At 44.3% G+C, this 26,421-nt stretch overlaps 1 protein-coding gene across 3 annotated transcripts in view; it reads left to right on the top strand.

The window, feature by feature from the left end:
• TAB3 (TGF-beta activated kinase 1 (MAP3K7) binding protein 3) overlaps window positions 1-26,421 on the top strand; it is a 106,691-nt gene that overhangs the window by 73,662 nt on the left and 6,608 nt on the right. For 2 of the 3 annotated variants that reach the window (XM_029603095.1, XM_029603094.1), the window contains exons 4-6: window positions 4,602-4,762; window positions 5,683-5,776; window positions 13,945-14,034. In XM_029603095.1, coding sequence (XP_029458955.1) covers window positions 4,602-4,762; window positions 5,683-5,776; window positions 13,945-14,034 — 345 coding nt within the window. Of the gene's footprint in view, window positions 1-4,601; window positions 4,763-5,682; window positions 5,865-13,944; window positions 14,035-26,421 lie in introns of those variants that run through there. The other variant, XM_029603096.1, reaches the window with a different exon arrangement.

Below are 26,421 nucleotides of genomic sequence, written 5' to 3'. Positions count from 1 at the left end.
TCGCTATCATCACCCCTGAGATCTCTGAAATCTTCTGGGGAATCCTCTGACCCGGAGTAGTTCTTGCAATCCAGGTCAAAACCTCCCCTATTTCTGGCCCTTTTCTTCCCCTTTGAAAGTTGTAAAGGAGGAAGAAAACCCAGAGTGAGACCAAACTCTCCCATACAAAAGGCTTTATGCAAAAATTTAATGAACTGCTTGGACTTGGATACCTAGACCAAAGAAGTAACTGCCATAGTAGAGGATTGTAAACAGAGTAAAGTTGTATGGGGTGAAAAAGAAAATACTACGTATCATGAATTGATTAAATGTAATTAAAAGTAATAATAAAAATATTGGTATCACAAAAGAAAAATATTTCTATAAATAAAGAACTAAATTATATACAAAAGTAACCATTATTACAAGAAACACAAATCTAAAAACGTTCAAAAACAATAGACATTTTAGAAAAATTCCAACATGGCCATGTTTTAGCTAATGCCTTCATCAGGGGCTGGACATAAAATCTACAAACTACAGTAAAGAAAATCAAAATTTGTATAGTGAAAAACAAGGCATAAACACTAAAATTTAAATTGAACAGCAAAAATATCTTACATGTGTAAAAAGAAGAGCAGTAGAGAACAAAACATTGGACCCCAGTGGTATCTGTGTAAAAATATAACAGTAAAAATAAAAACAAGATTAACAATTTGGATAAAGAAATAAATCTGAGGTTCTTTTTGTTTTGTTTTTTGGGGGGGTTTTTAGGTGCAGGAGGAGGGCAGAGAATAATGAAAGTGGGCAGGAGGTGGGAAAAGGACTAGGTTAGGCAATATTCACCAGCCCCAAACTGGTAGCCCCCTGGCCCAGACCTTGCCTCACTGAGGAAGGATACTAGATTTTCACCTCAGGAGCTGCCTTAAACTAAATAATCTGTCCATTTCCTTTCTGCCCCTCACCTCTCCCCCACCTGGAGCTGTGCTCAACTGAGAGAGGGAGAAATGGTCTTTAACCTCAGGAGGTGTCCTTCAAGAAATCTTCTTAACCCAGTCTAACCAGGCCTTAGTTCACAGCACAGGATGCTTGCCTACCATTTGCTGAAAATGGGGAATTTGGCAGGCTGAGTTCAGTACAGGTGTGCTTTAAGGGATGATGTCGGCGAACCTGTTGATCTGTCTCCATATCTGGTCAGTTGGCATAACCTAATTCGTCTGGACTGGTCTAACTGGATGAAGAGGAAATTGATATTTCTCCTCTGCAGTCCATACACTAAATGGATACTCCCAGAAATAGGGATCTCTATTCACTGTCACTGATTTCAGTCTTCTATAGTCTACAATACACTGCAAGTCTTGGACAAACAGAAGTGCATTTATTACTTGCTATGTATTCATCTCATTGCTGCAGTGCTAAAAATTAACATGAAGCTATTTGTGCTGCAGCATCCTAATAGAGAGATTTACTAAGCTGCAATATGCCATTAACGTGCAATATTGAATGTTATTTTGGTGTAAAATATGCCACTTTGTGATGGGGGTAAAAGCCAGTTGGTGCCATCTGTCAAAATACCAATTTCCATGACCACTTCTCTCCAGTACTTCACAAACTTCACTTGCTTCCTGTTAAGTGGCGCGTGCAATACAAAATCTTAATGATCCTTCACACCCTCATTTATAGCAATAACACTTCCTGGCTATCTGCTTCAGTACATATCTACACCCCATGCAGAAATCTTCGCTCCAAAACCAAACTTCTACTACAGGTTCCTTCGCCAAAAGCTTCCAGACTAGTTTCCACCTGAGAGCGTGCATTTTCGATAGCTGGACCCATACTATGAAACTCAATTCCCTCTGAAATTCATCTAATTCATGATAAAAACTTATTCAAGAAAGCTGCCAAACATTATCTTTTCATAAGAACATGCCATACTGGGTCAGACCAAGGGTCCATCAAGCCCAACATCCTGTTTCCAACAGTGGCCAATCCAGGCCATAAGAATCTGGCAAGTACCCAAAAACTAAGTCTACTCCATGTTTTCCTTCAAGCTTTTCCTTATTTATGTAAATCTTAATATTTTAATATTCCGTAGTCTGTTAATTTTATTTTCTGTTTTAGATAAACATTTATTTCAGATAACCTATTTATTTTTTATTATAAATAAATAGATAAAATGACATTGACTGGCCCAGGGAATAGGGGGTGCTCCAGTCCCCACTAAGCACCAAAGATGTCTTCTCAAGATATGGGGAGGTCCCAGGAGCTTGTTTGAACCTATGGTGAGGAGATATATTATTTAAAGGGGCGTGGTTAGAGAAAGGGGCTGGGTGTCACCAAACAGTTATATTCTATTTTATTTTTTTTTTAGTTTTTGTTTTATTGATGATTTATGCATGTATTGGTATCTACTCGGCACATTATATTTGTGGAATATAAAAATTGTGAAATAAACTTTGGGCCCTGTAGGGCTGCCTAAACAGGTGGCGGGAGTTCTTACCAGGATTTTGGGGTGGTGGGAGGGGGCTTATTTTTGCTCCACATAATCCTTTAACATGATGGTGGCCCTGGGTGAAGTGGGTTGCCATCACACATTTCTCCTTGTTTACTTGCAATATTTTTTATTGCAGGTCTTTTACACAAAAAAATCACAGGGAAATGCCTGCGATATTTTATTGGGTAGGGGCCAAATATTGCACAAATGCTTTCCCCCTGATATTTTGCCCCTCCCGTGGAAAAATACAGAAGTATAGTAAATCTCCCCCTAAGATTAATTTTTCAATATTTTTCCTTTACTGCTGAGGTCTGAATTAAATATTTATTCAGCTTAGTGAGTAATAAGTTGAATAAATGAAATATTCAAAACCAGTTTATTGTAATCCTGAATATCTGTGCAAAAAGCCTTTTCCCATTTCTCTAACGTTCAGTTCGCATTTCTGTGCTTGAAGTTATCAGATGATTCTTAAATTGTTCTCAGTTGGTCTCTGAGACATGTCAATGTGATCAACTCAGGTCAATATAGGTGACTTGTTTCTTCTGCTCATAGATAGCCTAAGCCAACAAAGAAAATAGCTATTAAATACATGACTTTTCTATCAAATTCGGGGCTTTCTTCCAGCGGTGAGCCCATCAGCATTGTAGCTTGAGCACCCATGACAGATTCAGTGGGTTGTTGGAGCACTGCAGCAGGAGCACCCAGCTCATAGGCTCTATGGAATGTCAGAGGATGGAAGCATGAGGCACCCAGCTCTGTGATAGGCTTGGTGGAAAGTGGGAGCATCATCGGGGAAAGGAAATGAATTTTTGTTTATTTTTATTTGATTTTATCTTTTACTCTTAACAGCTAATTTTATTTAATTTTCCTCTTATGTAGTTTTTAGCTGTTACTATCTTAACAAAGCAATGTATTTCTTGTGTTTTTAACTTGTATACCGTTGTGAAGGCATGTCTGATGTAACGGTATAGAAATGCTAATAAACTAAACTAATTAATTTAAATTCTGCAAATAACAATAAGGTCTATATTCACAGTCTGCCTGGGATAGCAAAGTTAGCCAGATTAACTTATCTGGCTAACTTTGGAGGCATATTCAACAGTGCAGCCACACTACTGAATATAGCCAGCTAACTTTAGAACAGCTCTTTGACTTGACCAGACTTAGCTGGCTAAGTCATCCGGCTGACTCAGCTCCTCCCAGTTACACCCCTGGACCACCCCTAACTTATCTGGTTAAATTCTAACCGCCTACCTTATATTAGCCAGCTAGAATTTAGCCAGGTAAGGCATTTAGATGGATACCTATAATGTTATCGGTGTGAATGGCTTTTGAATATGGACCTCAATACATACTAAGCGGACTATAAAACTCAAGAAATTGTTAGAATATGATGGATAAAGCAACTTTTTGTTCGTTATTTTCTCCTTTTGAGGCTGTCTACACAGTATTTAGTGTTGAGTAACCCTTTCATGGAGGTGACTTCAGAGTTAGCCAGTACATTATAATTCTGTGTATCTTCATTATACCCATGTGATATTTAGTGAAACCCTTCCCCGGGTGTACTTTGGAGTCCTCATTAACTTTGTACACCACCCTGAGCTTCTATAGATGAAGCAGTATAAATGTAAGAGATTACATAAAGGTCTCTACTTGATCTGAGAGAGAATTTTACGTTGTCACTTAAAAATGTCTGACCTGTTTTATTTAGAAGGGTGATATTTTAATTTTATTGTTAGACTGGTCGTTCCTGTAGATTTTGTGTACTGTAACATTTAAATATTTATTTGGCTTAAATCCCTAAAACATTTTTGCCACATCTGGGTGTCTATTGTAATGCCATTCCATAAAATTTAACCCAGGCTTAGACTCCCTCATGTGCAATGCTGAGTCTAATGGTTCACCATGAGGCTCCCCCAGAAAGTGGAAAGATTTTACCATTTTGAGCCACTAGTCTGAGCACCAGTGGGATTGCGCACATGCACGTCTTAAATGTGGGTATCATGCCCAGAAGCACCCGATTGGCTTGGTTTGGCTTATGCTTTAGCTGGTACCTTATAAATAACCATTTATGGCTGTTCATGCTTTTGCCCTTTCTGTTTATTCTTATTTGCCGTTAACTTTGAAGCCTTGCTGCTGCATCAGCGAGCAAGGATGGAGCGACTAGCAAAAGAGTTAACATTTGAAGTGGAGAAACTTGAAATTCTGAAGTCAGAAGTGAACGGTATGGAGCATGACCTAATGCAGAGACGTCTCAGAAGAGTGAGCTGCACGACTTCCAACCCAACGGTAAGTAGGATATGTACAAGACATTAACTCTGTCCCTTGGAGCAGTTTATTCCTTTCACTCTAGATGGGTGTGCAAATATAATTAATGTGGAGGGTGCAGTACATGATGCTCTGCCTCTTCCTCAGCTGGCTACAGGCTGAAATGGAACTCAGAGCCCATACATTAAGGATTAAACTCTTGTGTTGATGTTGAAGGGCACTGGTACTCTGCTGTCCCAGTCACAAGCTTTTGCTCTTGTATTTGGCGTCAGTGTCAGATGTAGAAGAAAAAGTTAAATGACAAAGCGACATGGATCTCTGGTATTAGACCTATGAGCAAAAGGTTTGAAGGTAGCCTTGCAAGGGAGGAGAAATAATTGTATATGAGAAATATTGTTGACCTGTTTGTTTTGGATATAAATAGGTGGATGGATGGGAGTTACTGAATTAGCTGTGCCAGAATCTTTAATTTTTGGCATGGCAGCTTCCAGCAGAACTGGAAACCACCTCCATAGGGCTTATGGGACCTTGAGCCTTCATTTGAAATAGCCAGGGGGATTTCCCTATTATATAATTCACCATCTATCTCAGCTGTTGCAGCAACAGCCCTGGGTCCGAGGCCACGGACCATGGCTCCTTCAGGAACTCTCTGTACGTGTGTACTGTGAAGTTAATCATGAGGTATCCCTGTTCTGCGGTGGCTGAGACTGCAGCTTCCCTAGTTCTGGCCACACTGAAGAGCCAAGGCCAGGCTTGTAACTAAAATGCAAGTCTCTTACATGGCACTTCATAGTACCGTTGTTGAGCTGCTGGGCCAGCTAACTCGAGAAAAACCATTTCATGGCAGCTTCAGTTGTCTAGATGTTCTAGTTGTACTCTAACAGGGCTAAGGACCTGACTAATGTTTCTCCCTCTTACTGTTCTGGGAGCATTTTTATCAGCCAGAGGAAATGACCAGACTGAGGGGCTTGAACAGACAGCTGCAGATAAACATTGACTGTACACTGAAAGAAGTCGACCTCCTTCAGTCGAGAGGTAAGGATGGGACTCTAAACCTTTTAGAGGAATTCAGAAGATACCTCTGCTCTTCTTTCAAGTTCACTCTCCCTGGATAAATCTGGAGGTGTGTTTAGAATTTTTGTAGTGGCTTTCATTATAACTTTATTTTGATTATATGAAAGATTCCAGAATTAAATACTTGATAAATTGATATTTAGTCATATTATCACCATCCTCTTATTTGGTAACAAGTAGCTGTGTTCTGTTGTAAGGCATTTCATAGATAGGAACAAACAGCTTATTAATCGGTGTTAGCTTATGAGAGAAAGTCATGTGATATTTCTCCCGCATAGAGTGAGCCTGAGGTCAGAGCTCTGGTGATGCTGGAAGATGAAATGCAATGGCATGATTAGTAGGGATGACTGTGTCCAGACAGATTATTGCTTATTTTTTCTGTATGTTGACTGTTTGTTTTTTCTTTTCTCGGAAAACCAGCTGTTCACCATGGCACCAAGTATATCAGAATTCCGGTGGCTTCTGGAAAAGGCTAGGTCTTCCTGCTCATACATAAGACTTCCCATATCATGGCAGCCTTGCCAGTTCTCCATTTACTTTTATCTACTGTCCCAGTTGAACATATTCTAGCAACTCTTCCATTCTTCACTTCAGTGTTCATACCTTTCCTCCCTAGTTGGGTTTTTTGATGCTTTTAATTTTATTTTCTTTTTCAACATTCTGCTGTAGCTTTCCCATCCCTCTTCCCCCCCCCCCCCCCCCTAATTTTTGAGTGGGAAATGGAGCATCATGCAGGCCTCCAGTCACTTTTTCTCTTGCAGACATCCCTTATCTGAAGAAAATCTTTCTCCTTTTTTATTTCACATCAATGGATTTTCCCATCGATAGCAGGGCTGAATTAGCCATGCTGTCATGGGATCTGTCAATCAGGTCTGGGAGGCGGAGCTTGTCAAAGCAGAGATCAGAGCTTTGCTCTCTGCGGCTGCACGTGTGTTCCCGCGCAGGAAAGTAACGGAATCTCCTCAGTCTGTTCTTTCTGCGCGCGGGATCACACGCGGATCTGTTCTTCTACTCAGCGTTAATATAATAAAACATGTCAATCGGGGTTTAAACCCTGTAATTGCGGCAAGGTAATGTCGGTCACAGATGGCCATGACCGATGTTACAGATGCCTAGGACCAGATCACAATTGGGAAGATTGTGAATTTTGCTCAAGGATGTCACCCAGAGCACTGAAGCAAAGGGCCTACAGGCTTCAAGAACTTTTTGCCTCACCGGAGCCATCAGAGGCTCATTCGTCACCTGGCCCTGCGATTTTACCGGCTCCCTCAAAAAAGAGGGCATCATCACGGGATCTTCAATCCTCCAGTCTTGGAGGTAAGGATATGGCAAGCCGACAAAGGCATTGGATTTTCAGAAATCCTTAGAGCCAGAATCGCCGGCGCAGGACACACTGGTGCCAAAAAACTCTGCGCCTAAAACTTCTGCGCCTAAGGCGCCTTATGCGCATACAAAAGTGTCAGCGCATAACACTTCGGCGCCTGTAGAAGTATCGGCGCACAACATTTCTATGCGCATGGCACCGAAGGACTCTGCTCGCACAGCGCGGAAGATTTCTGCGCGCGCCCAGTGCCGATCACTCTTGCATGCACGGAAACAGAAATATATGCGCACAAGTCTAGATCCACGCATAAATCCAGATCTGCGCATAAGACAGATGAGCACCCATCTCATGTATTACAAAATGAGTTGAAACGACGACGTGGACCTTCACAAGGGTCTTCTTCAGCTTCTCCACCAATAACCTCACCTCGTTCGGGTACTTCCCTTTCTTCGAGAGCTAATTCGACAGAGTTTACAATAAAACATAGAAAACTATCACAGTCTTCACGTAGAAGTCATACAGACTCGTCACACTATTATCATAAGCATTCACGACACTCCCACCACATAAAGTCGGCAAAGAGGAGTGCAACATGGGAAGTAAGCCCTTCGACTTCTAAATCATCTCATATACCAACTTCAAATACCTTCTCCCACAGAGAAGTAATACATGTTGCTTCTCCTACCACTTCTACAGATTCAGAGGATTCGAGGGACATAATATGCGACAAAAAACAGAAAGACCATAAAGTATCCAGTACTTTACCTAAGAATACTCCAATGCACCCTAAAGCATGTGAGTCACAAGAACCAGATGATCGTACAATAATGCCCCCTCGTACAAAAGAGGCATTTTATCAATTGTCTCAATCCTTAGCAGGTTTTTATGAAACTCTTCAGTCATCATTCAAAATGACTAATATGGCTGCTGACGGTTCTCTGGAACATAAGACGCAGACTAATAGAGAACCGTCGGTGGAGCCTCAGACATCTCCCATAGCAAACCGACCAGCCTCACCAAATTATAAACAGGATACATCTTTTGATTCTCCTTCACCGCAAACATCCCCATCATCATCTACGGGATTCCTATCGGATCTGCAGGACCAACCTCAGGAGACGTACTCCCCTCCGGAAGACCTTACATACCCAAAATTTCTAGAAAAATTGGGTACAATACTGCATCTAGAGGTCCAAAAAGAGACAGACCCTAGGGCAGAAACCCTTGGTCTCCTAAAGATTTTTAATACTCCAGGGGAACCAACATCTCTTCCACCACAAGAACTCCTGCATTCAGTCTTACAGAAATCCTGGGAAACACCGTTCGCAATCGCAGCGGTTTCCAGGAAAACACACAAAATTTCGTATGAGGAAAACATCGCTGTACTCTCTCTATCACAATTACCTCATGCTTCAATTGTAGTAGAGTCGGCGATGCAAAGATTTAAGAAAACAGTCGCATTCCTCATACCCACCAGGGAAAGACAACAAATATTTAGATAAGTTTGGCAGGAAAATATACCATAACTCTATGTTGAATGCTTGAATTATGCACCATCAATTCTACATGGTACAATACCTATATGAGTGCATACAAGCTATAAAAGGTATGCTTTCCTTGACTGCGGATCAGATACCATTGCAGCCTGAAGACTAGCATGGTTACGTTCAAGTTTGATACGTGAAGACTTGCACGAAAAACTAACAAACCTCCCATGTACAGAAGATAACATGTTCGGAGAACGATTCCAGGACAAGGTAGGTAAACTGAAGGAAGAAGCTATAAAAGTACAATCATTAACTTCACATCCTCATTATTCGACCACACGTTGATATATGGGATCTACTCGCCGGCAATCATATGCCAGGAGACCCTACGGATCTTACCAGTCCTTTCGTACACAGGCTTACCCTGTTTACCAGCGTCCTACTCCACAACAGAATACCTCAACCGAACGTAGATGTAAACCACGTAAGCAGAGACAGCAGGCACAACAGCCGGCTACTGCAGTAAAATCGACTCCATCTTACCACCACAACATCAAGCTCCACCCGGCAGGATTCTTCTCCCAGGCTACTTTGCCTGGGAGAAGATAACATCCAATCAATGGGTTTTGGAGATAGTACGTCACGGCTACCAACTCCAATTTGTCACAAAACCCATATTACCTCACTTTTCCACTCTCAAGATTCAAGGCTTTCAACCACAATTGGGGGAGGAAATTGCTTTGCTTTGCAAACAAGCAATTCGGAAAATTTTCCCGGGGACCCATCAAAAGGATTTTATTCCCCATACTTCCTCATACCCAAGAAATCGGGTGGACTTCATCCCATCCTAGACCTGAGGGAGTTGAACAAGTTCCTCATCAAGGAGAAATTCAAAATGGTATTGTTGAAATCAATACTTCCTCTGATTCAAACCAACGAATGGATGTGTTCCATCGACCTGAAGGATGCTTACACGCACATTCCAATCCATCCGTCTTCGTGGCGTTACCTATGCTTTCGCTACGGACATCAACACTACCAGTACAAAGTTCTCCCCTTTGGACTATCGGCTGCACCCAGGGTTTTCACCAAATGCATGGTAGTGGTGGTGGCTCATCTCAGACAACAAGGTATAACCATCTTTCTATATCTGGACGATTGGCTCATAATTGCCCCAACTCCAAACATCTTAGTAGATCACCTCCATCGGGTGATACAATACTTACAAGAATTAGGATTAGTGATCAATTTTAAGAAATCACACCTACAACCAACTCAACAGTTACAGTTCATAGGAGCATGCCTGGACACTACGTGCAACAGGGCATACTTACCCACCGACAGAATATCGCAATTCCGTCACCTTTTACATACCTTGAACCATACTCGGAGACCTTCAGCGAGACAGGTTTTGGTAGTCCTGGGCCACATGGCGGTGGCGATTTTCACGGTTCCAAACACCAGGCTACATATGAGACGCCTGCAGTGGGGACTAAAATGCCAATGGAAACAACATTCACAGCCATTGACACACAAGGTATCGCTGACCGCCAAAATGAAAAAAGATATAACATGGTGGCTCCTAGACTTCACCCTGTCCAAGGGAGCACTGTTCAGTTCCCCTCCTCACAACGCAGTCTTATCCATAGATGCGTCTCGCAAAGGATGGGGGGGCACATCTTGAGATTTATGAAACACAAGGGTTATGGACAATCTCGGAACAAAACCTGCAAATAAATTTATTGGAACTCAGAGCAATTCGAAATGCATTACAGGCGTTCTAAAACCAGCTGCAAGGGCGAAGGGTCATGATTTACACGGACAATCAAGTGGCGATGTTTTACATCAACAAACAAGGAGGGTCCGGTTCATGGTCCCTCTGCAAAGAGACCCTGATAATCTTCGAACACGCTCACCGAAATTGCATACATCTGCAGGCAACTTACCTACCAGGCGTGGCAAATACAAGAGCGGACAGGCTAAGCCGCATCTTTCATCCTCACAAATGGGCACTCAATACAGAAATAGCCCAGAACATATTCCGGCAGTGGGGGGGGCGCCTTCGATAGATCTCTTTGCAACAGAGATCAATGCTCAAGTTCCCAAATTCTGCTCGATAAGACCAAGCCAATTCAGGATCGCCCAAGATGCCTTCCTCATCCCGTGGATGACAGGCCTCCTGTATGCCTTTCCTCCCATACCACTCATAACAAGGACAATTCAAAAGTGCATAGCAGACGAAGCTCAACTGATACTCATAGCCCCGGCCTGGCCGAGGCAACCATGGTACAGTTTCCTTCTCAGACTATCCATCATGGATCCAATTCGATTACCGAATCACCAAGATCTTCTCTGCCAAGATCAAGGGACGCTTCAACACCCGCTACACTCATCTCTCCACTTGACAGCGTGGAGATTGAGAGGCTCCTGTTAACAGAACAAGGAGTTTCCACCTCGGCACAATTCATCTTGTTAGAATCCAGGAAACTCTTAACGAGGAAAAATTATAGCTATAAATGGAAACGTTACTCTACATGGTGCAGTCCACCATTGGACTGCTCACCTGAGTTGCTCATTGATTATCTTCATACACTATATACAGCTGGTTTAGCAACATCATCCATCAGAGTTCATCTCAGTGCCATAGGGGCATATCATACACCAGTTAACAAAATTCCTATATCCAATCACCCCTTACTGTCTCGTTTCATTAAAGGGTTAACTCACATTCATCCTCAGATATCTAAACCTCCAGTTCCATGGAACCTCAACATACTTCTGGAACAGCTCATGCTTTCCCCATTTGAACCCATGGACTCGGCACACATTAAATACCTCACATGGAAAGTGGTATTCCTGGTTGCAGTAACATCAGCACGAAAAGTTAGTGAGTTGCAGGCCTTGGTCCATTATTCTCCATATCTGCAATTTCATCACCAAAAGGTGGTTCTCCAAACTCACCCATCCTTCCTATCAAAAGTGGTTTCCCAATTCCATCTCAATCAAACCATGGAATTACCCACCTTTTTCCTTAAACCTCATGCAAATGATAGGGAAAAACTACTGCACACACTAGATTGTAAAAGAGCTTTAGCATACTACAAAGAAAGGACAAACTCTGACTCCCGTGTTTCTCCACTCTTTGTCTCCTTTGACCCAAAGGCACCTGGATTACCAGTGGCTAAACGCATCATTTCCAGCTGGGTAGCACAGTGCATCAAATTCTGTTACGATAAACAGAATTTACAATTACATTCTACTCCTAAAGCTCACCAAGTCAGAGCAGTAGCAGCCTCCTTGGCATACCTTAAGAATGTACAACCCATAGACATTTGCAAGGCAGCTACATGGTCATCGCTTCATACCTTCACATCTCACTACTGCCTTGATCAACAAGCAGTCACTGATGCGAAGTTAGGGCAAGCAATACTGCAATCTCTATCCTCCTGTCCACGGTGACTGCCACACTGTCAAAGATCACGTACAAACATATATATCATAAACAACGTGATCGGGAGCTTGGGACTCCCATGACAGCATAGCTAATTCAGCCCTGCTATCGATGGGGAAAAAGCAAGTTTGCTTACCGTAAACGATGTTTCCGTAGATAGCAGGATGAATTAGCCATGCTGACCCACCCTCTTCCCTGGCAGTCACCAAGTCTTCGACTACACTAAGGCTTAATCACAGACTGAGGAGATTCCATTACTTTCCTGCGCGGGAACACACGCGCAGCCGCAGAGAGCAAAGCTCTGATCTCTGCTTTGACAAGCTCCGCCTCCCGGACCTGATTGACAGATCCCATGACAGCATGGCTAATTCATCCTGCTATCTACAGAAACATCGTTTACGGTAAGCAAACTTGCTTTTTTTTTTTAACCATGTCTGAGAAGCAGTCCAGTGGCTTCAGATTCTGTCCTTAACTGTACATGAAAGTTGGCCCATTGCTGATCATCGCAATAGATGTTATATCTACCTTGGGAAGGACCAGAGTGCTGATGGCTGTGAAATCTGTTCCAGAGCAGTTGGGTCCCAGGTTCTGCACCTTCCTTATGGATAAATTTAATCCCAGCTCCAAGAAGCTGGCCTATGAAGCTTGCTGAAGAGGTCTGCGGCTTCTGATGCCTTGCCCTAAGGATAGGCCTGAGAATTAAGCCAAGTCTCAGTTTACCCTTCCAAGTCTGAGGAAGGACTTCAAAGGCTTGTACTGAGAATCAAAGGTAACAAGTACCAAGTTATCAGTGGAAGCGCTGAAGTATCAGCGCAGCTTGACATATGACTGAGAGTCCAAACATGTGGGAGGCTCCATACCATTCAAAACAAGATGCACTTGGAACTTAGCTTAGTGGCCTCCTGTACTGAGGCTACGCTACTTATCCTTCCCAGTGTTTTCAAGTTGTCTCTTGATAAAACTCTCTGGAATATACAGTCTCTTACACGATGATCACCACCATCATTTGCATTGTTTGACCCAGAATTGGAAAACAGAATTTTGCTGCTACTTGCTTGACACACTGGCGCTCAGAGTCGAGCACTGAGTCCCTTGACCCCGATGGATGAGTCAAGCAATCACCGGTTAATGTTTCCATCTGCGCCAAGTTTCCCCAGTGGTGATAATGGCTTTCAGTATTCATGTAAGCTAGCTACTCTGAGGTTCTAGGCAATGATACAGACCAGGAAGCTGTGCTCCAGTTTTCTCTCTAGCAAATACTAGCACAAGATCAAGCCCATTAGCATAGTCATCTTCTGGGTCCATGCCATCTCCATACTTTTACCTTCTCAGTATTTAAAGACTCGGAGTCTGAGGAATCCTGGTGTTCTGATCATTTTTCTGTAGACAGTAGTCCTGAAGGGGATTATTGTCTAGGGCATCCATCAAAGTTCTCTATACAATAGAAGGAAGAGTGTTCTCCACCTAAGGACCTTTTCTTCCCAAGTTTTGTTAAAAAGATGACCAAGGCCATCTGCTTTGATTTACAGGTTACAAGGAGAACTCAGTTTGCCTTTACTTGGCCACCTGAAGTACCCCAGGGACCTAAAAGTTGTGGCATGTCTGTTCACCCTCTTTTCCAGAATGTACATAAAAAAATATAGGAAACTTGTGCACACATACAGAAAAGACCATTTTTTGTTTTGTTTTGTTTTTTTCCAGAAAGCTCTGGAATTTTGTTCTTGACACCATGCACAATTGTGTGACCCACTTGTGTGGCTGATGAACTGTCTATAGAGAACATAAGTATGCAACCTTGTAGTAGATTTTATAAGCATTACTTAATTGTTATATGGTAAATTTCTTTGGTTGTGTGTTTTTGTTTTAGGAATAGAAAACTTTGATCCAAAAGCCATGAGCGATTTTTATAAGAACCTGCAAACAGGTCCTGTTGTGCCACCAAAGCCATGTAAGAAAGGTCAGTCTTCAACCCTTCAGTGCATGTGCGCATCCAAGCAGGCGTGGAGTAGGTTTCTTAGCACCTTTAAACAAGACTTGCAGGCCGATACAGAAAAACCCACGGGAGAGCCGGCAACCACCCGCTCTCCCGACGCGCACCCAGGCCACTCTCCTGGGCGCGCAATTCAGAAAGAAAAAATTTGCAAATGAGGGCCCGTGGTAAAAGGAGGCGCTAAGGACACTAGCACGTCCCTAGCGCCTCCTTTTTGACAGAAGCGGCGGCTGTCAGCGGGTTTGACAGCAGATGCTCAATTTTACCAGCGTCAGTTCTCGAACCCTTCTGACAGCCACGGGTTCGGAAAACGGATGCCAGCAAAATTGAGCGTCCATCTTCCAACCCGCGGGCAGATTTAACATTTTTTTTTTATTTTTGGGGCCTCCGACTTAATATCTCTATGATATTAAGTCGAAGGGAATACAGAAAAGCATTTTTTTCTGCTTTTCTGTACACTTTCCCGGCCGAAATTAACGCCTGCCTTTGGCAGGCATTAATTTCTGAAAGTAAAATGTGCGACTTGGCTGCACATTTTACCTTCTGTATCGCGCGAGAATAACTAATAGGGCCATCAACATGCATTTGCATGTTGCGGGCGCTAATAGTTTCGGGAGGGTTGGATGCGCGTTTTCCACGCGCTATTACCCCTTGCTGTATAAGGTAAAAATAGCGCGTGGAAAACGCACGTCCAACCAGGGCTTAACAGTGCGCTCGGCCTGATGGTTTGATAAGCATTTCTATTCTTATCAGAGAGATGAAAGCTCTTGCACTAGAACCAACCATCTCAAATATTAAGAGTATTCCTTTTTTGATCACTGGTGCCATATGTTCAGCACTGACCAGGGGAAATGAATGCTTTAATTAAAAAATGCAATACCTTTCCTCAAAACAGCATCCTTTGCTTTTCCATGGCAGCAGAGGAAAAGCATGTCAGGAAGTTTTAAAATCGCTGTGATGTTTTCTAAAATCCCCTTTAATACAGTATTCCTTGTCCCTTTTCTGCCAGCTGACAGCGTAGTACGTTCTTAGTATTGAAACTAATAGGATTTCTTCCTGAGGAAGTGCCTCTTTAGATGGACTGGAAGATGAGGGAGGGAATAGGAGGCAACATGGAAGATGGACAGATAGGGGGAGCCTGCACCAGACATGGGAGAGGATGGAGTGAGAGGTGAGGGCTGAAAAGGCAACATGAGTTTGGTACAGAAGAGTCTGAGGAGCCAGATGAGGAGGGCATGCAGAGACAGAACTGCAGGTGAGAAGAGGAGAGCGACTCCTGTTGCTATATGGTGAGAGAGAGAATGCTTGTTCCCATGGTGGAGATGAAGGGATGGATTGTGGAGGCTTCATGGGGTAGAGAAAAATGTAAGAACATAAGAAATTGCCATGCTGGGTCAGACCAAGGGTCCATCAAGCCCAGCATCCTGTTTCCAACAGAGGCCAAAACCAGGCCACAAGAACCTGGCAATTACCCAAACACTAAGAAGATCCCATGTTACTGATGCAATTAATAGCAGTGGCTATTCCCTAAGTAAAATTGATTAATAGCCATTAATGGACTTCTCCTCCAAGTACTTATCCAAACCTTTTTTGAAATGTGTGCATATATTGGACACATAGCAACAAACACAGGAATTGGCACAACTTTGGCACTGCTGATCACAGGGTTCAGTTGTCAAGGCTTCAGCCGTGGCTACAGTCCTTTTGTGCATCTTTTTTAGACCAAATGATTAATGTGAGGTGGAGAATATATCTTGCATGGATCAGAAATCGCTGCAACTCTTACATTTCTTTAGGACATGTAAATATCGATAGGGGAAGAGGTTTATTATAGGTGAATGTGATTGTCCTGGGAGGGGACTGGGAGAGAAGCACCTTTTTAAGTAGCTGGAATTCCGGTTACATTTTTAGTTTAATTGAAGTTTTTATTTTGATTCTCCCTCTTGTGACTGGTAGGCCACTTTCAACAGATTACAGTAGGGTTGGAGGGGGCTGTTCGAGTGGATTACTATTTAAAAAACAAATTGCAACAGAATTACAGTTAAATTGAAGGTTTAGGTGGTTGTATGTGTAGAATAAGATATGTCCTTATAGCAGAGCTGCTCAACTTTTTTTTTTTTTTTATTTATTTGGGTACACTTTCACGTTCGCTTGATCCTTGTAGTGCACTGAATCAAATTTTACATCATCATATATTCATACCCTCTGGTCACTGGTCATCTGACTGAAAATGCCAGGAAATATATTTGTTCAATTTAATTAAAATCTAAAAAGCCTAAAATTATAATTAGATAAGTTTAGAAATATAAGGTAGGAATAATGGCAGAATAAATGGCAATAGCTTTTACCCCAAGCCAGCTTTGCATTTAAAAAAATATATACTTTTTTGTAATTTAATCTTTATTAATCCAATAATAACAAAATAATTTTGTCTACCTCATTATTAAGTTATATCTCTAACAATGACTCAAATGAATATATTATGTATTGCCCATGGCTTTTTCATTTTTAACCTCCCATCTCCTTCCCTCCCCTCAGTAATCCTCTGTGTAGAGGAAGCTAGTCAATGATATACAACATCATGTCACATCCAGCCTGTAGAAAGTTATATGAATTACCATTTTATCTGTGCAGTTGCTTGTAGAAAAGATCTTCCCTTTTCTGCCACTTCACTCTGAGCAGCACACAGAAAATGATTTCTCCTAGGACAAGCAGGATGGTAGTCCTCACATATGGGTGACATCATCAGATGGAGCCCAGCACGGAAAACTTATGTCAAAGTTTCTAGAAACTTTGGCTGGCGTACTGAGCACACCCAGCATGCCACTATCCCTGTGTCCATGCGGGGGTCTCTCTTCAGTCCTTTTCTTTCCGTGGAGCTGTCGTCTCAGAGGTGGAACGCGCGCTTTTTTCAGGAAAACGTCAGGTATTCATCCTGCGCTGGGTCTCTCTCTGGTTCCCATTGGGTTTTTTCTCAGTCTGTGAGTTCTTTTGGTTCTCCTGTGTCTGCCTGTCGTCGTGCTGTTTGCGGTCCAGACTTCTGGATCATCCTCCTCATCCTCGGCACCCGGGAAAGACCAGGCCGAGCACCATGAGAGACTCTCAAGCACCGGTCCCCGTCTGAGCATGGGTCCATGCACGTGCAAGCCATGGAGCTTGTCACCCCGCCTCTGAAACAACCTTGTCACAAGGAGGCCATATCCTCCCTAAATGTCGGTGGTCAGTGTGACGGCCCCGGATTCCAGTGCCGGACATCAACCCTCCTCAGGGCCCTAAGGAGTAGTTGGGTCGAACCCTCCCCTCTCAGCCTACTCTCTCATTGGAGGCTTTCGAGGCGGAGTTGAAACACTGGGTGTGCCTGGCGGTAGATCATGCTTTGCACGATCAGGAGCTGGTGCCCCCGCCACCAATACCAGTGACTTCCCTGATTCCGGTGCCCTCACCAACGCTTTTGAGGCCTGCACCCGCATTGATGCCTGTGCTGATGCCGACTGCAGTGACCGGGCTGGCACCATTGCTGAATCGCCTTGACGGCCTCCTCAGTGTCCTCCCGATGCAGTGCATGCTGGCGCCCTGTGATCCCTCTGTGTTCCGCCGGGCACTGAAACGCAGGGTACTCATCTTCCTCTGGAGATGAGTACCCATCTGTGCCTTCTGCACCATGAGGTCCCTCTGCACCACGTCCGGCACTCCCCAGGCTTTGGCCCAGCCCTTTGGGGCCCTTGGGCCCCCCAGTGCCTATGCCCAGAGCCTATTCCCAGAGATGTGCCCAGGGCTCCACAGCCCTCTTCTCCAGGCAGCCTCGACAAGCCTGAGGGTCCTTAGGACCCCCGGAACCAGATGCCTCCAGTGCTTTGTCGGTGACTCAGATGATGTTCCTTCAGATCCTTCCCCTTCAGAGGAATGCCGGCGTTCTCCTCCAGAGGATTTGACCTTCGCTGGGTTCATCCATGAGATGGCTGAGGCTATTCTCTTCCAGCTCATGACAGAAGAGGATGCCCACCTTAAGATACTTGAGATCCTCCAATTCGACACCCCAAAGGAGGTCATGAAAGTGCCAGTGTACGAGATTTTCCAGGAGTTGCTCCTCCGCAGGACATGTAGCAGCTGCTGGTATAACTGCCCGCCATCTGGCCTGACTTCTGGCCTCGGACCTTTGTCCTGAAGTGCAGGACCAACTGGCAATAATCTTTTCGATGACAAGGTCAAACGGATGCGCAGCTGAAGGACCATCCTTAGACGCTTCAGCATTTGTCCACCAGCGCCTCAGCCTCACCAGCTTCTTCCAAACAGTCATCCCGGACAGGGCTGAGGAGACCTTTTTTTTCTATAGACCAAGAAGTATTTCCCACCAGCTCCCCGTTCCAGACCGCAGCAGGTGAGCACCAGGGGCCCCACCCACAGCCAGCCCCCCAGACTAGCCCCACTCAGGGTTTTGACTGGCAGCAAGGGGGCATAGGCCAGTCGCCTCTCCCGATGCCAAGAGACCCACCGGTCGGAGTCGGCTCCACGTTTTCACAGACCAGTGGCTGGCCATGATGTCAGATCGGTGGGTTCTGTCTGTCATCTGTCACGGCTACAGGCTGAATCTCATGGAGACTCCATTAGATTTTCCCCCGTGCCCACAGTGGGCTACCGTCTCGCATCCGGAACTGCTCCAAGAGGAGCTCTAGGCCCTTCTAACAGCCAGAGCGGTAGAACCTGTTCCTCAGGACCAGCAGTGTCAGGGGTTTTATTCCTGCTACTTCTTGATTCCAAAGAAAACAGGAGGCCTCTGTCCCATTCAGGATTTGCGAACCTTGAACAGATTCCTAAAAAGGGAAAAGTTCAAGATGGTATCCTTGGCCACAATAATTCCCCTGTTGCAAAAGGGAGACTGGCTTTGCTCCGTCGACCTAAAGGATGCATACATACACATCGTGATCCTCCCCGGTCACAGGAGATATCTTCGCTTTGTGATTGGGCTCCAGCATTTTAAGTACTGCATGCTTCCATTCGGCCTCGTCTCTGCACCATGGGTCTTCACCAAATGCCTAGCCATGGGTGGGGGCTTACCCAAGCCAGCTAGGGATGCAGGTGTTTCCATATCTGAATGACTGGCTGGTCAAGAGCGATACACAGGTCTGAGCACTACAGGCGCTTTGCAGCACCATTCAGCACCTGGGGTTTTTAATCAACTACCCAAAGACAAATCTCTGTCCATTGTCACAGCTGGCTTTCATTGGGGCTGGTGCTGGATGCGAAGCAAGCAAAGGTCTTCCTGCCACACTACAGGGTGTGTGCCCTGGTTTCTCTGGCGGCGGAGATTCAGCAGTGCCGGCTGGTATCTTCACAGCATATGCTGCAGCTTCTAGGAGACATGGCCGCAACTGTACATGTCACTCCCTTCAGCCGGCTGTATATACCCCAAGACCAGTGGAACCTGCGCTCCCAATTGTGACAGGCCACCCAGGGCCTTCAGGTCTGCATCCAGGTGTCCCCCTTGCTCAGGAACTCCCTGCTTTGGTGGACATCCTCACTCAAACTGGAGCAGGGTTATAACCTTTCCAAGCTCCCTCGTCTCAGGTTGTGCTTACCACGGATGCGTCCCACCTGGGGTGGGGGGTTTATGTTAATGGCCTCTGGACTGCGCAGGAGGTGCAGTTTACGATCAACCTCTTGGAATTGAGGCGATCCGGTATGCTCTGTGGGCCTTCCAGGATCACTTGGCCAACAAGGTTGTCCTCCTTCGGATGGACAACTAAGTGGTCATGTTGAATGTCGTCAAACAGTGGGGTTTTCCTCCTTTTATTTATTTATTTATTTTATTTTAAGTTTTTCTATACCGGCATTCGCGATGAGAATCGCATCATGCCGGTTTACAATTAACAAGAGGTGCAGGAACACAAAATAATATTTAAATGATAATAATAAACATTAACAGGTGCTGATAAAACGGTTGCAGTTACAATAAAACAAGGGAATTACCCAACTTGGAACAGAGAAAAAGGGGCTAGGAATTTAACATAGAGAACAAGAATGCCAATTAATGGTGTGAAATAAGGTACGGCTTTTGCAACATTGAAGAAATTACCCTGTTGAGGTAGAGTTACTAAGCGTTAGTTAATGGAGAAATTAAGGTACAGTGTAAATCTGGAACTGAGCGCTGGCTTAGTGGATGTTTCTCTGGGCCATGTATTTGGCAGGCACAGGAAACACCCTGGCAGATCGGCTGGGTTGCACCTTCCGATCCCTGAAACAGGAGGTGGCGGACCGGATCTTCCGTCTCTGGAGGACCCCCAAACATAGACCTGTTCGCCTCCCCCAGCAATGCAAAAGTTCCCCGGTACTGCTCTCTGTCCAGGTCAGATGGTGTGCCGCCCACGGACGCCTTTGCCATCCATTGGAGGACAGGCATCCTGTATGCCTATCCGTCTCTTCCATTAGGGACAAAGACTCTCCTGAAGCTTCACCAGGACCTGGGGTCCATGATCCTTGTTGACCCACATTGGCCATGGCAAGTCTAGTTTCCACTTTTGCGGGAGCTATCCAGGCAGAACTTGATCCATCGGGGAACGGCCCCGGACCTCCTCTCACAGGATCAGGGCAAGCTGCACCATCCCAACCTCCGTGCCCTGTCTCTCATGGCGTGGATGTTGAAAGGTTGATCCTGCAGCCCCTAGACCTTTCGGAAGAGGTAGCCTGGGTCGTGGTGACTTAAAGGAAGCCTTCCACCAGGAAGTCTTATGCCTTCAAATGGAAGAGGTTCTCCGTCTGGTGTGAGCAGAAGTGCCTCGATCCCCTTCTCTTGCCCTGTCCAGCAACTCTTGGATTACCTGCTGCACATCTTGGAGGCAGGACTTAAGACCAACTCCATTCGGGTGCACCTGATTGCCAGGAGGCGCTTACCCTCAGGAGGTGGACAGTTCGCCCATCTCCTTGCAGCCTATCATGGGGGTGGTTCATGCGAGGACTGCTTCAGCTGTGACCTCCCCTATGGGCCCAGTGGTTTCTTGGGACCTGAATATGGTGCTGGCCTAGCTGATAAAGCCACCATTTGAGCCGCTGCACTCGTGCATTCTCAAGCATTTGACATGGAAGGTCATTTTCTTGATAGCAGTCACATCTGCTCACAGGGTCAGTGAGTTGCATGCCTTGGTGACTTATCCACCCTACACAAGATTTTCCCACGACAGGGTGGTTCTGCACATACCCCCTAAGTTCCTACCGAAGGTGGTCACGGATTTTCATCTTAACCAATCCATAATCCTACCTACCTTCTTCCCTATGCCTCATTCCGGCCTGGGAGAGAGGGTGCTGCCCATGCTGGATTGTAAGAGGGCCTTGGTCTTCTACCTGGACCATACAGCAGGCCATAGGCTGTCCACCCAGCTATTTGTATCGTTTGACTCCAACAGGCTGGGTAGGGCTGTTACGAAGCAGACTCTTTCCACCTGACTAGCGGACTGTATTTCCTTCTGCTACGAACAGGCGGGACTGCAACTGGAGGGCCACTTCACGGCACACTCTGTAAGTGCCATGGTGACCTCTGTGGCCCACCTGTGCACAGTTCCGATGGGTGAGATCTGCAGGCCTGTGACATGGAGTTCTCTCCACACCTTTGCTGCGCATTATTGTCTGGACAGGGATGGCCAGTGAGATAGCAGATTCAGCCACTCTATTCTCAGAAACCTCTTTCAGCTATGAACCCAACTCTTCCAGCCGTAGGCCCTTAGTTTGAATTCAAGCTGTCCCTGCTGTTATCAACAGCACCTCTGTTGTGCCCGTTGGTACCTGGTTTGGTGTCTGTTAGTCCCACTGATTTGGGTCCAGCCTGTAGCTAGGGATTCACCCATATGTGAGGACTACCATCCTGCTTGTCCTAGGAGAAAGCAAAGTTGCTTACCTGTAACAGGTGTACTCTTAGGACAGCAGAATGTTATTTCTCACAAAACCTGCCCGCCACCCCGCAGAGTTGGGTTTCTCATGGTTGGTTTGATTTTTTAAAAAAAATTTTCTCGTATCTATGTACATGACCGAAGAGTCCTCGCATGGACGCAGTATGCCAGCCAAAGTTTCTAGAAACTTTGACAAGTTTTCTGTGCTGGGCTCCATCTGATGATGTCACCCATATGTGAGGACTAACATCCTGCTGCCCTAGGAGAACACCTGTTACAGATAAGCAACTTTGCTTTACCAAAGTTTTGGTAGAAATACACCAAGTACTTGGATACATCGACAAGAGAAAAACTTTAGGATCAAGAGAGACTGCCATGAAGATCATCTCATGAATCATTCCCTTCATCCTTTTCCAAAAAGTAATTACCTTTGGGCATGACCACCAGATATGGTAAAATGTCCCTCACAGATCCACATTGTCTCCAATAGTTCTCTTCACATTTAGGAAAAATCCTATGTAGCTTATGAGGCATAATATACTACTTATAAAGAATTTTATAATTTGTTTCTACAACCTTAGAAGATATACAGATTATTGCAACTGCCATATAGCAATCCTATTTTGTTTTCCAAAGATTCCCCCCCCAATTCCCATTCTTTAACCAAGGCTCAGATTTAGGAAAGAGCATCAAATATATTTTAGAAAGTATCCCGTTCTTAGCAGGTTGTTGAAAATACACATCTTCTAAATCAGAAGAAGCACGAGCTACCTGGCTCTGAATGGGCTCACAAGATAGACAGTAGCAAAGTCACCTATATCTATAATGCTCATTGTCATTGAATCCGTATTGTATTTTCAAATCTTCAAATTCCCATATCTCATTAGAGAATAGCTGCCCACAACACCAAATGCTTTGTCTATTCCATCTAGTAAAATAAGACGTGGAATCCATCAGAGATTCTGCTTTCCCCCATATAGTCCTAAAGCAGGGATGGGCAATTCCAGTCCTCGAGGGCCGCAAACCGGTCTGGTTTTCAGGATATCCCTAATGAATATGCATGAGAGAGATTTGCATGCACTCTGCCTCAGTCGTATGTAAATCATTTTCATGCATCTTCATTAGGGATATCCTGAAAACCCAACCGGTTTGCAGCCCTCAAGGACCGGAATTGCCCACCCCTGTCCTAAAGGCATCATAGGAGAAAATGTATTATGTCCTGTCAAAGCTTTCCTTCATTTATGCCTCAACCTAATAGTTAAAGCCACAAAAGGATTCTCATCCTTGCTAACTGGATCCCCTTTCTCTGGGCCCCATATCCTAGCATACAATGTTTTATGAGATGGACACTCTTGTTCAGTGTAAACCCACTGCTTAAGTTTGCCCTTAGGAGTCCAAAAATAACCCTCAATTGAGCAGCTGTATAATATTTCTCAAAGTCTGTAACTGCGAAGACCCCCTTTGCTTTTTTTCAAGAATAGTACTCTTTGCTACTCTTGGAGGGTTTATCTTCCAAATATAATGAAATACTAGTTTGTGTAAGAGTTTCAAGAAACCAGCAGGAACATTAATAGTGAGCATTTGAAACAGATAATTTAATCTGGGTAAAACTGTCACTTTTATTGTCGCTATACGTCCTGTCCAGGATAAAATTGTAATTTGACCATACTGCCAGTTCTTTAGCTGTTTTGTCCAATGCGGCAACAAGTTTTGTAATCTCCAGAGGTCAGAAAACTTCTTTCTTGTTTAAGTTCCAGAATTGCATGCTGAAAGGTCACTATCAGAATTTATCTCGAGCCATTTCCCACATTTGCCAGTTCGCTGCCAGTGTGATGTTTCCCGCCTGGCTACTGGTTTCCCATCACCTTTAGAATCTTTGATTTCAATACTTTTTTTTTTTTTTTTTTTTTTTTTTTTTTAATATTCACTGCTTCTTCCAACAATTATGCCTGAAGTAAGCCCACTAATAGTAATGGCTATTCCAAATGTGTAAAGTCATTTGTATCTTATATTTTCAGCTCTCAGGGCCTCTGCGAGATTTTATGCCTCTCCACTGTTGGAGTGTGATTGCTGAAATATTAAATAGCTGGATCTGTATATCTTTCCAATGGATAATGCCCATGCCTCTTGCTATCTGCATTATTTTATCTTTGATAGTAAAATTATGGAGGCAGGCTATTATATCTCTGGGGTTATTGCAACTTGCTTTCCCTAACCCCCAACAGGCTCGGTCCACCATCACTTCCTCCTGTTCAGCGCCGGAAGAGATGAGATTATGTGCCCACAAATGTCCTTTCTTATTTGTACACAATTCGCATACCCCTCTTCAGGCACTCCCCTTACCCGTATATTTACTTTTACAGGATCTGTTCTCTAAATAATGTTTGTTCATTTTCCGCAGTTGCTGCATCTTTTACTTGCTGTGTCAATCTTTGGCCTGCTCAACTGCCCTCTGCTCCAAGTCTCTTACACTGTGTCCCATCTCATCAACCTCCCGGTGCAGTTCACTCACCGAAACTTGAGTCTCCATTTTAACTGCGGCAACACCGCTCTTCAGGTGTTGAATTGGTACAACAAGGCCATGAATTTGGCTCTTGTTGTACCCTCTTGTCCGTTTGCAGCCTCTTCCATGCACTCCGACATGGCCTGCTCAGCCGCACACACACCTCTCCATGTGTGCTGGTTTCCCTTAGATGTGCCGTGGTGCTGGTGAAGGTAAATTCTTTCAAATCTATTGTCTCTTTAGTTCACCATAGTATCACGTGGCAGATCACCAATATTTTGGGGCTCAAACTGCTTAATCAACTGAGAGGACCACTTTTATTTAGCTGCCAAGCAGAGTCAAGCGACCCTCTTTGTTGGCTGATGCCACTTCTTCCACACTTTTTTTTTTTATTTTTAACTTATGCTTCCACATTCCCCTGCAGACTTCCACTTTCAATTGATATTTAAATTTCCTAACATCAGTCTTTAGAAATTCCAAGCCAGTCCTCTTTCTCCCCTCAGTCTTCATGCTAGGCCCCAGCATTCATGCCCCCACCAGGCTGGAGCGGTCAGTATTTTATTACTTATTTAAAAATACTTATATTCTGCAACTTCCAAACTTAAAAATTTGTCCAGGGCGGATCATATTTTCCTCTTCCCCTCCTCATGCTGGACCCCCAGCAATAAAATCAAGATATAAAACATGCATAATACTAAAATCATTCTAATTTAAAAGAATAAATGTCAAAACAGCCAATGAACATCCAATAATTTTAAAAACTTGCATGAATTTGTTTTATTTTCCAAACACTAATAAAATATTTCAAAATAGCACAAAAATCAAATAACACCCAATAATTAAAACTATAAGGATTAAAAATCTCCTGTTTTCCATACCTTGTATCTTTTGATTTCCAGCCACCCTGAGAATGACGTGGGTTAGAGGAGAATGGCTGCAAAAACATTTACTCTCACACACTCACCAACACATTCATTCTCTAACACTCCCTCTCTCATATGCATGCCCATGGCCTCACACACATACCCTCTCTCTCCCTTACACACATCTTGTGAGTGCATGCCTGTGAGAGCTTATTTGTGACACACAGGCTGTCACACACACACACACACATACATAGGCTCACATGTTCCCAGGAAGTCGCACACATAATACACATGTACGCAGGCTGTGTCACATACATGCACAGGCTCGCACACAGGCTGTTTCACACACATGCACAGGCTCTCTTACACATGCACATAAGACTCACACACATACATATATAAACAGGCTCTCTCACACACACTCTCAGGGCCTTCTCTTCCCTTCAAGCTGCAGTGAAATGGGCTCTACCACGGCCCAGCCAGCCTCCTTGAGTCTTTGGGCTGTAGTGAGAAAGGGAGGGAGGAAGGAAGGGATACCACCATGGCACACTAGTTTAGAAGCTCTGCCTTAGAGTATACAGGGAACAAAAAGGGTACATTGAAAAAACTATAGCAAGCATCATACATTTGCCCCAATTCTGCTATAATCCTTATTTTCTTTCTAAATACATTGCAAAGCTTATCTAATTCTTCTTAGGCCATTAGACTGTCTACCTGGCACATCTGTACACCAGTGACTATCTCTGCCACAAGAGTATCTTTGATACATATGTGGAAAATATGTACCCATATATTGGACGCATGGCAGGATGAGTGGCAATGTATGCTGCTTGCTGTACTTTTTGTGATTTTTAGCCTCTATCCCCAGGACAGCAGCCAAGCTTTTGAAAAAGAAAAAGGTGCTCCTCTCCCAGCCCCCCCTCCCCCTCCCTAGACAATCACATCCACCTGCAAATGTGTTCCCTATTGATATTTAAGTTTCCTAAGGAGACTGCATAAGAGTTGCAGCCTTGAATGGCGCTCAGCCACTTCTTATCCAGGCATGAGGTAAGGAAATCTGAGTTATGCTCGCCTATTTAGATGATTAAACAGAGGAAGAGGATATAAA

This window comes from Rhinatrema bivittatum, chromosome 5 (assembly GCF_901001135.1).
Source record: "Rhinatrema bivittatum chromosome 5, aRhiBiv1.1, whole genome shotgun sequence".
In the NCBI taxonomy this organism is placed as follows: Eukaryota; Metazoa; Chordata; class Amphibia; order Gymnophiona; family Rhinatrematidae; genus Rhinatrema; species Rhinatrema bivittatum.
Note: the sequence above shows the minus strand (reverse complement) of the source record. Positions and strands in the feature narration are given on the sequence as shown.